Below are 17,127 nucleotides of genomic sequence, written 5' to 3' on the forward strand. Positions count from 1 at the left end.
AAGAGAGAACACTTTGCTATCACCTCCAAACTGCTGCTTCCTGGACAAAACAAGGAAGCTCTATGCTGTGGTTGACAGGAATAGGTAATTACATTGGAACCACTTTTTTTTTTTCATAGTTCTTGCTTTGTGTGAACAAATCTCAAAATTAAGATATGTAAACAGGAGTTATACATTAATGGGGTCACCGGGCCTGAGACTAAATTTTTTTATGCATATGAGTTCCCCTGGGCTTCTCAGAAATATTTTGGGAAGTGGACTTTGTAAAAGCCTGGATAATCAATCAGGAGAAGAGCTCAGGGCCATTGGATTTTGTCCATTAAATGTTAAAATGACTTAATTTGTACTCACAGATGGTGATACACTAATTTTTGTATGTGTGTGTCTCTGTGTGTGTATTACTGGAATATGTGTATTTGCAAAAATATAGTATATATCGCTAGCATGTATATAATTTATTTTTCACAAGCAGCATACAGCTTTGTTAACCTGTGTCATTCATTCAACATGTCATTGATGTAGTATAATAGTCAATAAAAATATTACTTGCAATCCACAGTTGGAAAGAATGAATACATTTGAAAATTTGAGGTATTCACCCACTCCTGGCTTGTCTGATCAGGCCCAATTTACTTAGCAAGGAAGTATCCAAACATCTAAGTATGCAAATGTATGAAGCCAAATGAGACATCATTTAATTCCTTTATTGCCTTACAGTGAAAGAGAGCAAATGAATGAGTTGATGGCTTTATGCCAATTATTTTTACTGCGATTTCTTTTATGCTAAGGTATAGCTGAAGGCAAGCCCTCAAATTCTAACATGCACATGCGGCAGCAATGGCATGAGTATTTTAGGGCCTATAAGAGTCTTTTCATGGGTTATGGTTGGAAATAAAAAATTTAAGTTTCAATTGCCTGGCAAGTGTCAAAAACGACTGGGGCTAAATGTAAGAGTGTGTGTATGGGGGGAGGGTATAGCTCAAGTGGTAGAGCACATGCTTAGGGTGCATGAGGTCCTGGGTTCATATCCCCAGTACCTCCTCTAAAGATAAATAAACCTAATTACCTCCCCCCAGCCAAAATAAAATAATTGAATAATACAATAATAAATACTTTTTTAAATTAAGAGGAATAGTGTGTGGGGCCTCAATCCCAGACTTGTTTCTAAAAGACCCAAGTCCTGGGTGCTCAGGGCCCTCCATAATGCCGCCCTCGGTTAACCTTGTACCACTCACCCCACTTAAGGCAACTCCACCCCTCCTTCCAGTCACACAGACTTACCTCAAAGGACATGCATCTTCTCATTCAGGAAATATGGCCTAAGGACTCTCCAAATATCAAAACTAGCAAACCTGCAGTTCAAGAGTGGCATAACCAAGAATCTCAAATGGACTGAGGCTGACTGGCTGAGTTGGAGAGCAGTGGGCTCACAAGGCTTGTGTCATGACCCCCCACGCGACAGCTACCTTTCCTCTACTTTCCCAACAGACTGCACTCTTAAACTTACCTGGTCCTCCTGCAGACTGCTTCTGTTGGTCGGAACAGTGACCACAGCAGGGACCATGTAAAAACATCCTCCCTGTCCCAGTGACAGCTTGTTGGGAACATCCATTCACATTGAAAAGGAGGCATTATCAATCTTGAGGAGAACTAACCAATCAGAGTGTTTAACCTATTCGTGTAATGGTAGTTTTCCCTGTTCCAGGAAAAAATAAAGTACAATATTTCTGTGTTTAAAATGCATCAAGAATTAATGAACCTCCTCTTTTTCTTACTCAAGGCACACCACTGCTTAAAACCACAAAATGCTGACCTAGTCAGTGGTTCCAGAACCTGGGGGTTCAGCACTGTGTATTAAAGACTCATCCTCATAATAAATTACTATTTTAATGGTAGTCCTGGTGACATATGGTGAATGGAAAACACTTTCTGTAGATTAAGCAACATAGTTCCCATTAATGATTTACTGTATTTGAGAACTTCAAGAGATTTAACTAACTGTTCATTTGGTGTAGTGTCTGTTGAATTATTTAAAACATCTCCTTACTGCTTTAACTTTGAATCTGCATTAGAAAGTATAATGCCAATTAAGATTCTTCTTTTGCTTCAAATGCTCTAAGAATAAATCCAGGCTAAATCCCAACCACAAATACATTTATCTCTTTACTTAGGCAAAACAAATAAACAATACACAAAAATTTGCAAAAGGAGAAAGCCAGAAAATTAGGAAATAACGAAGGTAAGAAAAATTAAAGTCTAACGCATAGCTCCTTGGAAGGGCTGAAGACACATGGTTCAGAATTCTATGTTTAGGTAGGATATGCAATGTATACATTTGATTGCTACAAATTCCACCATCTCCAGAATTATATAATGTAAAATATAAATATAAGTACTAACACTTATACAAACCCAGAAATTAAAGATATTGGCTCAATTAGCTGATCTGTATTTTATTTACTGTGATAATCAAAAGTGAAAATCAGATGGAAGGCCTAATTTTGGCTGACCGTGTTTTATTTTTGTTTATTTTTGCAAAGCTGAGTGTTTTTCTTGCTCCCTCTCTTACCTGCCCCCACCACTTTCTTATCATTGTATGAAGCTTAGCTATTAACATTAAGCCTACATCAGATAAGTGTCTTAAAGTAGACTGACTTCTACCCTGAACACCTGCCTCTTGCTGCCTCATGTCCCTTCCTCTGCATTCAAGCACTCTGCTTAAGGAAACTCTTCCATAAAGGAGTTCTCAACTAATCTCATCGAGTTCCAGGCATTCTGATCACCCTGTTATTTTTTTTAATGGAGGTACTGGGGATAGAACCCAGGACTTTGTGCATGTTAAGCATGCATTCTACCACTGCACTATTACCCACCTCCCATTACTCTATTAGGACTGTCCCCTGTATCCTTGTACAAGCCAACTCTCCTAAAATAGTTTGCCCAGAATTGTTTTGAGTTGCTGTTGTGTTGCTGCACATTTTCCTTGGATACATCTCAGTGGACTGGTACACTGTCTTCCTCACAATTACTGCTCACAAAGTGTTCGAAGTGTTCGTGCTGGGCAACTGAAAGCTTAGAATATCAATTTGAACCAGAGTGCCATCTACTGGTAGGAAGGCTACAATACCGCAGCATGTCTGCATCCTGCCCGGTGAACGTATTAACGTACACACACACACACACACACACACACCCCAGTTCTCACAGTTCAATGAAAGAATAAGGAAGACGCTATATGAATCAAAATTCTGCTCCCACCTTTAGTAAGATCTACGTATTCAAAAAGAAATGACAACAAAATAAGATCCCCATTTAGATCCTCTAAATGAAACTGTCATCTTCAAAAGATGGGTGTGAATTTTAGACTATGTCCTCTGGCTGTTTTGTAACTTCATTCTATTCATTGGGGAAAAATCATATATTAAATGAGAAACTGAAGGAATATACAGTAAAATGTCTGAATGCCATTAAGTTCCTGTGGACATGGCCCTGTTTAATGAGGAAGACTAGTTTTCATTTTTGTTTTATTCCAAGAATGTAGGCCTTCTATAAGGTGAGTCATCCCTACAGGACTGACTGTATCTTTGAGTCATGAGCTCTGAACGAGCATGATTTCTCATCACACAGTGGAGGACTACATACAAGAACAATATGAAACATATTTAGTCTTTGTTTATCAGACTAACATTTTAGCCTATTAAATAATTTCTCAAATCGTTTATTAAAGCCTCAGTCTTCCTACTCACTATAAAGTAAATCACATGGTGGGTAGATTTAAATTGCACAGAAGTGGGTCTGTAAATTAAGAGAAAACTTTTCTTTCCTGGCACAGAGGCTGACTTAGATAGTGTGGGGTCATTAGTGACCAAACAGATGCCCCCATCTATAACCCAGAGACAGCGCTCAGCTGTACAGAGAACCTTTTGTTTCCTACAGAGAGGTGAACTCAAAAACTTGTCACTGATTTTTGCACCCTCTTAATCTTCCTGTTTATTCTGTGCTTCATTAAAGTCAATCTCCACAGGGCAGACTGTCATCCGAGCCCGGCCTGTCCTGCTGTCTGCTCTCTCCAGAGAGCATCCTTCATCCTGATAAACGGGCCTGTGAGCTGAGCACGTGACTGAGCTCCTTAAAGTAAATAGATTACAGAGAGCTGCTCCTTCCACACTCGCTCAACAGAATTCGATAAGCAGGATCACTGACGTGGGCTTCACGGTGGAGACAATGCTTTCCTGAAAGATGGGGTTTCAGATTTACTGTTGTAAAATGAGATAGAGCATATTTATCTTTATCACTGTGTCATACCATACCTTTAAGGCTGCATTAGCTAATGTCATTCATCTGCCAAGTGTCTCCCTCAGGATTCAGCATCATTATAGGATGTCTGCTGCGTGCCAGGCTCTGCGCTAGGCACTGGAGACCTAAAGATACCCATAGGGAGGGGCAGTGATGGCCGTTGTGGGAAACAGAGTGGAATTCTGTGAAGCCATAAAGCATGGCACCATGACAACGCCAGCCTGTGTTCTGAGCTTAGTGTGTGCCTGTTTGTTGGACTTACAGACCATGTTATCTCAGAGCAACTGTTAAATCTGCATGAAAAAGCAACACTGGGGCCCAAGACTGGTTTCTAGGCAGCTCTGCTCCTGCCCTGACTCATCCTGACAGATAAGGCAGCAAGCCTACCCCTGAGGGCGTGCCACTTGCCATCCTACCCAGGAAACCAGACACAGACCAGACTCTGGAGAAGGAAATTGTTGTCTCTCGGTGGAAGGGCAGTGGTCTAGGGGCATCTTGGATGCCTGAGCTGAGGACAGTTGTGTTCATGTGGCCACCAGCTGAGCATCCGAATCACTCCCCAATACCTGGACAGTGGGAACTGTGCAAAAGATACCCCATGTCTCGGGGCAAGGGTAAAGGTATGGGAAGCCCCACAAGACGCTGGGAACGTCCCTCCTGGATGGTCAGGGTAAGGTCTCTGTGAAGAGTGTTATAGCAAAGCTCACTTGTACTGAGCTGAAAAGTAGGGTGACTCCCAGCCACCCCACCCTGGTTTTCCCAAGGTCTGAGTAACAGAAACCCAAGGAAGGTCCTGATGATTGGACCTTCTTAACAATGACTGCAGCTTCTGCTTGGGAGGCCTGAAGATCAACAAGAAGACCAGGGAGATGGTGTCCTGTTCTGCCAGGGGCTGCTCTGGTCCCCTGACTTGCCTCTGGTTTCCCCGGTGAACCAGCAGCAGTGAAGAGCCCTCATGGGCAAGGCACCAAGGGCAAGGCTGCGACATCTGTGGGGCTGGCGACCTGTACAGATCCCCTCACCATCAACTAATTCTCTCCCTTTTAGCTCTCCATGCCCTCACTGGACCATATGCATCTCTCTCTCTCCTGTTGAGCTCTTACGATGTGCAATTTAACGTCTTATTATATTCAGCCTCATAATCTACTTGTTCCTTGTACATTTGAGTTACCACGACAAAATCACACTTGTATCTTTCACGTCTCTGAAATGAGAGACAGTATCAGGCATGCAGCAAGTGTCGAATATTTAATCTAATTGGGAATCAGAACATAAGAGCTTTGAGAAGCATTCATATAGCTTCCTCTTTTCCCAGAATGGCACACAGATCCAGGGAACTGCCGCTGTGGTCATTCCACAGGTGTCTAATGAAACTTTCAAGTCACCGTGCTGGGCACTGTGCAGGAGACCGAGGCACCCTAGAGATTGCTCCAGGTCTCATGGACCTCTCAGAGGCATGGAAAGCAGGACATGTTCCCCAGTCAGCAAAGGAGAAAACCCATGGGGAAGGTAAAAATAAGTCTGAGGGGTCCCAGGTGAGGGAGATGCTGGATCAGATGATGGTCAGCTGAAGGACTCAGGGTGGTTCTGTGGGGAAGGGGCACTGGCACTCCATGTGGAAGGATCTGCTCTGTGGGAGCGGGGGAAGAGCCTTCCGTGTGAATGCATGTGGCCTTCTCCAAGCTTCACTTCCGACTCAGAAGCAGCACAGGAGTCAGCTAGGATGACCGTGACTGTGGCGCCCAACCACGCTGAGCCTCCTGAGGGTTTGCTGCTGGAAGACACTTCTGTCCAGCAGAGTCAGAGCTCAGAGCACCTCCTGATGTGGGCGGCCCAGCACCTCATGCACAAGAAGGGCTGTCTCTCTCCTCTTGTGTCTCACTTTAACTCCCCTCCCTTCCCTCCCTCCACACCTCGCCAAGTGCAGGAAGCTTGTGGTCCAACTTGCCTTTGGCAGCTGAGATGGGCTCTGGATGTCTGGGGTGGGTCCCAGACCGGCAGGCTAGACCAAGGCCCCGCTGGGCCCCTCCTGTCTGCGCACGTGTGGTGAGCATTTCTGCTCTCTGCCCGGGGCCTGGCCCTGGTTATCTTGGGGTTCATACTGTGCCCCCAGAGATGGAGCAGAGCGTTGCCCCCTCCACTCCCCGTTCTGCCTGTGCCCTGCCTCAGGTGGCCTCAGAGCTCAGGCAAGAACTCAGGCCTCAGGCAAGGCAGGAAGCTTCTGAGCTCTCTCCCCAGAGGCCCCCAAGGCCCCCACCTGCCCCCTCACCTTGCCTTCAGGCTGGCTCTGTACCCCCCAACACTACCACTCCCACACCTCCATCCCCTCATCCCCCACCTACACAGAAGGGTCACTTTCCTGACCTCCCTGGGACTCAATTCTGTTCTTCCCCACCCATAGGAGTAGCAGCTTCGGCCTTACTGGTGCTTCTGTTGGCCCAGCTCACCCTCACTGGGCATGTCCAGGGGCCAAAACAAGCTCCTCTCCCCATCTTCTTGCTTTCTCTTGTCCCCCTTTCCTTATTCCCTTTGGACTTAGGGGGACCAGGGAAAACATCCGGATGCCAGGACAGCAGCATGGGGCAGGGAGAACAGAGAGATGCTGGTGATGGGCTTGCTTCTTCACAGCCCGCACGAACAATTTCCTCTCCATTCTTCCCTCTAGGTCTGGGTCCTCAGCCTCCTGCCTTCGACTTAACGGCAAGCTGGAGACGGCCACAGCAAGAGGAGTTCTGAAAGTAGCATCTGGATGAAAGGGTGCCTCCTGGGCACTCCAGTGGCTGGTGAGGCCCTCCCCTCCTGCTGCCCTCTGATTATTTAGGTTTCTGTCTGGTGGCACAGTGGGGTGGGCAGTGTGAGAAGACCCTACAAGCCAGGGTACTCTAGGGTGTCCTCCCTCTTGGCCCTGAGGTCCCTTGTCCCTTAAGCCTGAGCAAGCTTTAAGTCACTACTGCCTTAGAGGTATGCTATCCTTTTTATCTTTTATTTTTTAAGCTACTCTATCCCAAAATTTAGTGTAAGTAAGCATTTGTATATGGCGAAAATATACGATCCAGCACTACTCCTTTGGTAGATGTGATTTGACACTGTTTAATGTCACCCTGTTTGAGGTAAGGTAGTGCATCAGGGCTGCACCCAATTTCCTTTTTTCCACCTTGCAACTACTCCTCACTCTTCTCACCTGCAGGTGGATGGGGGCATCGGTCTCTGCATCTGTCCATCCACCAGGCAGGCCCTGGCAGTGCTGATGGTGGCCAGACTGAACTCACATTGCAGCCCCAGAACTTCCAGGTACTTTTAAACATGCCTTGCTTAGGGCTGTCTGTGGACTCGGACTGAATGAAAAGGCTAGAGGGGTGGCCTCTTTGCTGCAGTCCGCCCCGCAGGCCTCGTATTTAAACGTGTAAGCAGCAACCTTTGGATTCCTGACCCTGGGAACCCGTGGTCACAGACCACCCCAGCTTCAGGCCAGTCTGAGTGAGCAGGGAGGTCACTGCGCAGGGTCTCGCCCGATCCTTCTTTACTTCCACCCCCAAATCCCAGTAGCTGACAGTTAAGATTTAGGAGATAGTCTCAGACAAAATTGACATAGATGTGCAGACATTGAGAACTTTGTACTTACTCCCTCAAAAGAGGTTTAACAGCAGTGAAAACTGAAAATAGACTCAAAATAATTTTCATTTTAGAAATTATCTTAAGCAAATGTTTTAGAATCTCTGAACCCAAGGCTGACTGAGCTGGGACGCTTTCTCTCCAGACTGCAGGCCGTGGCTCCCTCTAGTGTTGCTGACTCTGCCTTTGCTTCAGGCTTAAAATGCCCAGAACTCTTTATATGAAGATTCAAAGCCAGGTTCAACGAACTTCTCTTTCTCCTAACTTTCCATAGCGACTCTTGACCACTGACATCTCCTCCTTCTCCTCCCTCCATGATCTCCTTTGTTTTTTCCTGTTGCTCACAGCTAATATTTTATTATTATCTTTTTATAGGAGAATTGTTTCATGTTTATTGTCTTTATCCACCCCCTCTTAACAACTGTGTCTTTTACTTGGAAATGAGAAAAACACAATCTCAAGCATGCAATAAATGTCTAATACTTTCTTTAAATTTGAGAATCAGAAAATTAGAGTCAGTAGGAAAGCTAATATAGCTTCTTTCTTGCACAAAATGGGAAACAAATCCAGGGAATTGCTGCTGTGGTCATTCCACAGGTGTCTAAGGAAACTTTCAAGTCACCGTGCTGGGCACTGGGTGGGAGACAGAGGTGCCCGAGAGAGGGACCCAGGTCTCATGGACCTCTCAGTGAGGCATGGAAAACAGGACATGTGCCCCAGTCAGCAAAGCTGGGAAAGCACAAGGTAGGGAAAAATGTTTCAGGGGTCTCAGGTGAGGGAGATGCTGGGTGTGCTGAGAGACTCAGGGTGGTTTTATGGAGAACATGGTGCTTGAGCCCCGTCTTGAAGGACTTGGATATGAGGGAATAGAGGGAAAGGTTCGTGATATGAAAACATGTTCTGGGAAGGAAACATCAAGGAGAATGTTAGATGCTAAGACGGGAATGCCTCAGGGTCAAATTAGAGCAGACCTGAATGCCAGCGAGGAAGTTTTCACTCTAACTGCTAAGCAGGAAGCACTGTGAAGGAGGAACTTATACACGTTTCCAACTCCTTGAACATGTATTGAACTTGTTTTCAAAAGTGAATTCTCCATCCTTGGAAGTTTAAGTACCAACTGGAAATGTTTTTATCCAGCTATCCACTTATGAATTATAGGGATTCATAAAGGAGATTCATGCATGGACTGGGTAACTGCTGTGGTTACCTCTGAATGAGATTACACAATCAGGCTTTTGGAACCAGAAGTTGACCCCAGCATCACAGGAGAGAGGACTGTGTTTCTTTTTGTATTTAGTAGGTGCTAAATTAATGCTTCCACAATTAATGAATGACATGGACAGAGCTGTGCTTTAGGAAAAGGAATTTGGTAGCAGGGGTTAAACTAGATGAACAAGAAGGAAGAGGCTGGACACAGGGAGACTGGTCAGGACACCATTATTCATTTTCAAGGCCTGAACTAGGTTAGTGGGAATGGGCATGGAAAGTAGGTGGATGTTGTAGATGTAGAATCAAGATGACTGTTTTGTTGTAATTCTTTGTGACTGTCTTCCTCAATGGATTGAAAATTTCATGGGAGCAAGAAATGTATCTTACTGGATTTTCTATCCCCACTGCCTCACAATGACGAGCACATCCAAGTGCTCAGCAGGTATTAAATGAGTTGGTGGAGTCAGTGTTGACTGGCTTTATGGGCAAGTCATTTAGATGGTGTTACTTGAGGGGCACTGGAGATCCCAGCTGCTGGACAAGAGGCGGCCAGAGTCTCTGGGTCTGAGCCCAGGACTTGGGTGGTCCTGGTCCTGGTGCAGAGGGGACACAGGAGACGGCAGCTGTCTCTGCTTCCTCACCCTCCAGTCCCTCTAACCCATGCCGGGCAGGCCTTTGTCCCCAGAACCCCACCACAACTTTGCACGTTGAGGTCACCCCACCTTGGCCCTGTCTTCCTTCTTGGACTTTACTTCTCATCAGCACTTGACACAGTTGACCATTTCATTCTTGGAACATCCCCTTCACATAAATTTCACGATGTTACTCTCCTGGTTTCCTTCCTACCTTAACAATGGCCCCTTTCGTTCTAGTCGTTCTGACTTATCCTCCTATTTCCAATATTTAAATCAATGGTTCCCAACCTTAGATGCACATTGAAACTACCGGGGGCTTTTAAATCTCTTGATCATCTAGCTGCACCCCAGACCAGTGAAATCAGAATCTTCCAGGGATGGGTCCAAGTTCAATATTTATTTAAAGCTCTCCTGGTGATTCCAGTGTCATGAACTCTTGTTCCAAATATTAGCATTCCTCAGAGCTTAGTCCTAAGTCTCTTCCTATCTCTGGCTCTATCCCTAGTCCCTTGGGTTTCAAGAACATCCTTATCATGTTGACTTTAGATCTAGGCTTCTAGCCCCAACTTCTCCTTTGAATAATAGACTTGTATATACTACTGTTTCCTCGAGATCTCCCCTGGGATATAGACATCTCAAATTTAACAGATCCGAATAGGACTCTTGATTTTTCCTAGCCTCCAAATCTGTTCCTCCCCAGTATCCCCAACCCCAGTTGATTGCATCAGTATTCAAATCGTTCGTCCAGTTGTGCTGGCAAAGATGGACTGGGAGTTATCTTTGAGTAAATGTTTTTGTCACTCTCCACATTAGTCCATCATAAGTTGCGTTAGTTTTATTTCTAAAATACTTCCTAGACCCAACGACTCCCCATCACCTCCACCATCACCATTCTCAACCTCACTGCTCCACAGACGTGGCCTCCTGACTGCTCTCCCTGGCTTCATGCTTGCTGCCGTACCCTCTTCATATGCCCTTGGAGGGCTCTTCAAAAAATTACATCATGTCCTTATTTCTTCTTCTTTAAAAATCTGTCCAGTGGCTTCCTACTACCTTTAGAGCAAAATCCAGACTCTTTTTAGTCTGGCCTTCAAGCTTCTTCATGATCCGGCCCTTCCTACTCTCCAAGCCCTCCCTCACTCTCCCCTTCCTTTGCTCTGTTCCTGCTATACCCCTGTTTGTGGAATATAGCCTTTGCCTTGGATGCTCTTGGCCTAGATCTTTGCATGGTTTGATGCTTACCATTCAGATCTCTGCTCACAGGCTGCCTCTTCAGAAAAGTCTCCGCTGGCCTAGCCCCTCACAGCTAAGGAGGTCACCACCCCTCCCTCAGTGGTCCTCTATGTTAACCTTGCTTTATTCTCTTCTTAGCTCTTATTGTTATCTGAAATTATAGTATTGGTTTATTTCTGTCCCCTTCCCCCACAATAGAAGTCTGTTTTGTTTACTGCTGGAACTCTGGCACCTGATAGGTTCTCAACAATTATCTATTGAATGAATTGTTAAATCCAGAGCCAAAATTTAAACTGATAGTGAAGCAGACTGTACCACCAATGTGTCCCTGTGAGGTAGATGAATAATCTCAGCACAAGGCATGGTTAATTAAAGACTCTGTCAAAGGTGTTTTTGGAGAGTATCTGACTTAGCCTCTGGGCGGGCTGCCTGCTTCCTCTCTTCCTCTAGTCCTGGTGTCTGAAACTCTTCCATTGGCAACTGAGATATATGCCTCTGGGGTAGAAGGTTTTCACCTTGTCTTAAATTCTCTACTATAATCCAAATGCCTTCACCATGTGTCTATTGGCTAATAAAAAAACTTAGGGAAGAAAGATTTTCTGAGAGATTAGGCCAAGAGCAGAAGGGACTAAGAACAGAGGGGAGGCTGATGACTGTCACACTGAATTCCTTCACCATGCCTCAATGCCTTTGACAGCATCCTCAGAGGGAAGGCATCAGGCCTATAGAAAGCTGGGTGGCTGGCGGTCTTACAGAAGCTTTCTGTGTGGATTCCAGTAGGACTAGCACCCTCCTAATACCTCTCCCCTGTGTACTTCCTTTCTATTTCCCAGCCCCCAGTATAATTTCCTGAGTAGGGGCTCTTGACAGCTTGGTAGTCTGCCTCCAATGCTCGTCTCCCTCTTGCTTGGCTTTCTATCACAGTAAATCAACCAGCCCTACCTATATCCCGAGGAAAATAGTGATTTAATAATGCCTGAACAATATGTTATAGTCCTATTAAATGCTAGTTAAAAACATATTTCCTTGTTATAAGGTAACACTTATATTTTAATAACATGTTAGAAACAAAGAACTTAATTTCCCTAGTATTCAAATTTGGGGTCCCCTGAGAAGCAGACTCAGAGACAGAAGTGAGCACGCAGAAGTGAGCAGGGAGTGCTCTTGGATCAATGTTAGTCGACGAGAAGGAGCAGGACTGGGCAGAGGGAAGAGCTGAGCTCAGAGTGGTCTCCACCGAGGTCTCAGCTCAGCCCCTGGGAGCTCTTCAGAAGAGCTGGGGTGGCCCTTTAGGGCCGACTCCCCTTGCAGTGAGGAGGCTAGGCTCTTGTACTCCCACATCAGCCAGATATTGGATGCAAGCTGATCCCAGGGGACAGAGGGAAATTTCTGGAGAGGACTGACAGCTGAGGGTTGTCTAGTGACAGCACTCCCAGCATGTAACCGCAAAGAAGTCCTCAGACAGGAAGACAGATCTGAGCAACACAACACAGCATCCGTTACATCCAATGTTTTCATGTTGATGTCACTTTTTGGTTGCTAACATTATGCTGAGTATCTATTGCAAGGCAGTTGGATTAATGATGTACTGAGAATCTCCACTGAGTTGGCTTTGCTACTGAGGAATCTTTTCTTGTTAATGCTGTGCTTCTGAAATACTTTAACTTTTCTGTCCCTAATGTGTGCTGTATTTATATGCAGATAAGAGTGGTGTTTTTTGATGCTGTTGTCATTCTTACTGAACACTTTGTGACATCCTCGGATTGTTTCTTGGCCATGTGCAGTGGCCAGTCTGGCTGATCAGAAAGATAAGATTTGACTCTCATTAATCCTGCAGACTCATTTGAATCCAAGTCCCAGGAGTTTTCTTTAAAATAAATCAATAAACAAACAAACAAACAAACAAACAAACAAAATAAATCCCTCAGCCTTGTTGATGTCGGAGGAACTAATTATTCAGGCTTCCCATTATACTTTTGTCTGTGTGAGGACTGCAGATTGGGGCCCTGAGTAAGCATAATTGAGAATTAATGTGCTCTGTGGCTCGGAGTTGGGAAATAAAACTGAGACGGCCCACATGAGGGAAACAAGATGATTCTCACGGTGTAAGTGAGGCACTAAGGACCCATGATTGTAGGCTTCATGGTGCAGGACCAGCCTGTGGACAAAGACAAAAGCACCCTCTTTCTACTGTGGGTTTTCAATCTGGCAAATTTAGTCTCTGAAATAAGACCAAGTTATACCCTGTTCATCCCTGCAAAAACATGGACATGGAAGGACAAAGAGGGTACGCTTAGTAAATTCGACACATGCCCAGGCAAACGTTAAGCAAATTATAGATTCTTTTTTTTTTCTCTCTCTTTTTATAGATTCTTGTTAGAGATGGTCTACTTGTTTGGAATTCTGATATTGTGGTGGGGCCTAGGAGCTGCTATCAGGTGTTTTTTGGGCCCAGCTCCCTCTCCCTGCTCTACTCCCAGCACCTGAGGATGAGGAGGGAAGCTCACCAGCTTCCTTGCAGTTTCAGTTCATTGCTGGGGAGCGTTTTGTCTGGATGGCGATATCGTCCAGTGGCTTGGCACATGATCACAAATCCTGGGCTCATCATTTCGTAATTGTGTTTTGCTAGGCATCCTATCTGCTCTGGTCCTGAGTTTCTTCCTCTCTAATGATGACCACAGTGCCCACTCCTAGAGTTGTTAAAACCATTAGACAATATAGGTGAAGTGCTGATGATACCCAGTACAACCAGTCAATGTTAGGTACCATTATTTGCTACGAGTGAGTACACAGGCATAAGATTAGGTTAAGAGTCACTTGAACAATTTCTGGGACAAAGAGAGGGGCTAGCTTTGGCTGAGCTGATCATTCTTTGACTATGTACAATTAAGTAAATAAAATAGCAACAAAGAAGTTTCCACGCAGAGTTGAAAGTGGAGGGTAGATTTCCTCTTTAAAGTTAGATGTAGGGGCTGTGGGAGCTGGATTAGACAACTCATTGGTAGCAAAGGTAGTTTTAAACGTTAAGTCAGGAGTGGCTGTTGCTGTCAATGAACGTCCTGGAATAGTTTTTTTCTATTGATCACAAATTATACAATTTTCTATTAATCACAAATTTCTTCTATTGATACAAATTACACAAGTCAACCAATTGGACTTTTCTACCCTGGAAAGCCTTCCCTAGCTGAGCAGAACAAGATGTGGACTCGCCAGACTAAAACAACTGTTTTTTTTTCCCACAAGAAAGTATGAATTTTACAAGTAATAGTTCACTTGGTTGTCAAAAAAAATGAACAGAATTTCAAATTTTGATCTAGTAGCCAACTTAGGCTCTGCTCCACTAAGATAGTATTAACTGGACAGGAGGAATGGGTCTCTGTGAAACCTAATACATTTCTAGCATTCTTCTTCCATATTCTAGGCATTTTATTTGAAAATTTTAAGCTCCTATGTTATGTTTGTTGATTTTTATGTTTAAGGGAAGTGTTTCTTACATATCACATTGCTTTTTCTAGTTGAATATGCTCCATATTTATTCATTCAATAAATATTTATTGAATGCTCACTGTGACCCAATTATGTAGTAGGTGGGTGTTCTGAATGGAGGTAAAAAGTAGATTAAAACGGTTAACAGGCAACTATCTTTCAAAAATCTATTGAAAATGCGTTTTATTTTTCTACTTTGCATTCATGAGTCTGAATGAATTTAACTCTATGCCTCCTTAGAGTTGGGACCACATCTCTTTGGTTTTTTGGCAAAATTTCCATTATTCCTGACAAGCATCCACTTGACACATCTGTTATGAGATGCTGGAAGTGGAGACAGTGACTCCAAGGGCAATGTGCTTACCAGTAATATAGTTTCTCTTATTGAAAGAAAGTTAGTTACAGGTATAAACCCAGCCTGAATAAAAAATACTATCTGTGAATCTGTTTCTAGACATCAAACTTTAGGAAAGTTTGAAGAGTTAAGCTTTATTTCCTTAAAAGGAAACACAAGAAAATCAAGCTGCAGTAGTCGAAAAAATGGAATAGAGAAAAAAGGGAAGTTAAAGTGAAAACTATTGCTTTTCTCTGAAATTATAACTATTTTGGTAAAGGCTTTGGTCTCTTGCCTACTACAGGTGAGAATAATTTCTAAAATATAAAAGAAAGGTTTTGCTGAAGGCATCAGGAAAGATTGGCATCCATTAGAAGTTGAAAGTGATCATTTATGTAACACAAGGAAGTAAAATCATTTGGTAAAAATTGTGTGGGAGCAAAATTTGGCTAGAATAAGATGGCAGAGGGAAAATATTATACATTATAAATCTATCTTGTTGTTTTGACCCTATGCATGTGTTTGTTGTGGTAAAACTAAAAATAAATTAAATATGGTAACACACAAAAAAAAGAATTTGAAAGTAATCAAGGATTAGTTAAGTATTTTATTATTTTCATTTAATTTCTCTACTGCTTATTCCAGCCTACGTCCTTTTATTTAAGGGAATCTCAAATAATTTATTTTGGCTTTTTACTGTGAAGATTGTGAGAGAGAAATGCCAGGGGTCTACCCCTAACCTCCTGAATCGACTATCTGTCTAGTGAGGTTCCTTTACCTGCACCCATTTTTTTTCACTGTTGTAAAATAAACATAACATAGAATTTACCATCTTAACCATTTTAAGGATACAATTCAGTGCATTAAGTATATTCACATTGTGTTGCAACCATCACCACCATCCATCTTGAGAACTCTTTTCATCTTGGAAAACTCAGTCTGTCCCCATTAAACAATAACTCCCTACTCTTTTCTCCTCCCTCAGCCCCTGGCAGCCACCCTTTTCACGTTCTGGCTTTATGCATTTGACTACCTTATGTATGTCATGTAAGTGGAATCAGGTAGTATTTGTCCTTTTGTGACTTGCTTATTTTACTTAGCACAATGTATTCAGAGTTCATCCAGATTGTAGCATGTGTCAGAGTTTCATTTCTTATTAAGGGTGAATAATGTTCCCTTGTATGTCTATATCACATTTTGTTTATCTGTTCATCCATTCATGGACACTTGGGTGGCTTCCACCTTTTGGCTACTGTTGATAATGCTGCTGTGAGCTTGAGTATACAGATAGATCTTCAGGATCTCTTTCAGTTATTTGGGGTATATGCCCAGAAGTGGGATTGCTGGATTGTATAGTAATTCTATTTTTAATCTTTAAAGGAAGAACAAAACTATTTTTATCGGCAGCTGCACCATTTTATCTTCCCGACAGTTCAAGGTTTCTGATTATTCCACATCCTTTCCAACGACTGTTGTGTCCTTGTTTTGTTTTTTTAAATATTGTTTATCCATGGGCTTGAGGTGGTATCACACTGTGATTTTGAGTTGCATTTCCCTAACGATTAGTGATGTTGAGTGTCTTCTCATATGCTTGTTGGCTACTTGTATCTCTCCTTTGAAGAAGTATCCAGATCTTTTGCCCATTTAAAACATTGGTTGGGTTTTTGTTGTTGTTATTATTGCTGCTGAATTGAGTTCTGGATATATTCTGGATATTGACCTCTTATCAGATAAATGATTTGCAAATATTTTCTCCCCATTCTCTGGATTGCCTCTGTTGATTGTGTCTTTTGGTGCACAGTTGGTTTTTTTTTTTTTTTTAATTTTGATGTAGTCTAATTTATCTATTTTTTTTCTTTTGTTACATGGGCTTTTGTGTCAGGTTCAAGAAAACATTGTCAAATCTAATGTCGTGAACATTTTACCCTATATTATCTTCTAACAGTTTTACAATTTTAGCTCTTAGGTTTAAACTTTGATTCACTTTGGATTAATTTTTGTATATAGTATAAGGTGAGGGTCCAGTTGATAAAACTGAATTCCTATTTAGGATGAAAACTCTTCAAAAACAAGGAAATAACACACCTACAGCAGGAAGGGTGTAGCTCAGTGGTAGAATGTGTGCTCATCATGCACGCAGTCCTGGGGAGTACCTCCATTTAAAATAAATAAATAAATGAATAAATAAATAAACCTAATTACCCCCCTTAAAAAAAAACAAAAAAAGAAACAAAAGACTCTAGAAAAAAACCACCTCCACCATGAAAAGCAGTTTATAGAGTGTAACCTTTATATTACAGCATATACAGTATAATCCCCTCT

The 17,127-nt window shown here is 43.0% G+C and overlaps 1 protein-coding gene and 1 non-coding gene across 4 annotated transcripts in view; both read left to right on the forward strand.

Moving 5' to 3' along the window:
- The window catches only part of MNS1 (meiosis specific nuclear structural 1), a 137,217-nt gene that overhangs the window by 53,258 nt on the left and 66,832 nt on the right, over positions 1-17,127 (forward strand). For 2 of the 3 annotated variants that reach the window (XM_064485568.1, XM_064485569.1), the window contains 3 exons: positions 5,612-5,805; positions 6,962-7,079; positions 7,484-7,587. In XM_064485568.1, the coding sequence (XP_064341638.1) occupies positions 7,046-7,079; positions 7,484-7,587 (138 nt within the window). In that variant the 5' untranslated portion in view covers positions 5,612-5,805; positions 6,962-7,045. Of the gene's footprint in view, positions 1-5,611; positions 5,806-6,961; positions 7,080-7,483; positions 7,588-17,127 lie in introns of those variants that run through there. The other variant, XM_064485570.1, reaches the window with a different exon arrangement.
- Positions 968-1,042, forward strand: TRNAP-AGG (transfer RNA proline (anticodon AGG)). The gene has a single exon. It is a non-coding gene; the product is annotated as a tRNA-Pro (tRNA).

This window comes from Camelus dromedarius, chromosome 5 (genome assembly GCF_036321535.1).
Source record: "Camelus dromedarius isolate mCamDro1 chromosome 5, mCamDro1.pat, whole genome shotgun sequence".
NCBI lineage: Eukaryota > Metazoa > Chordata > Mammalia > Artiodactyla > Camelidae > Camelus > Camelus dromedarius.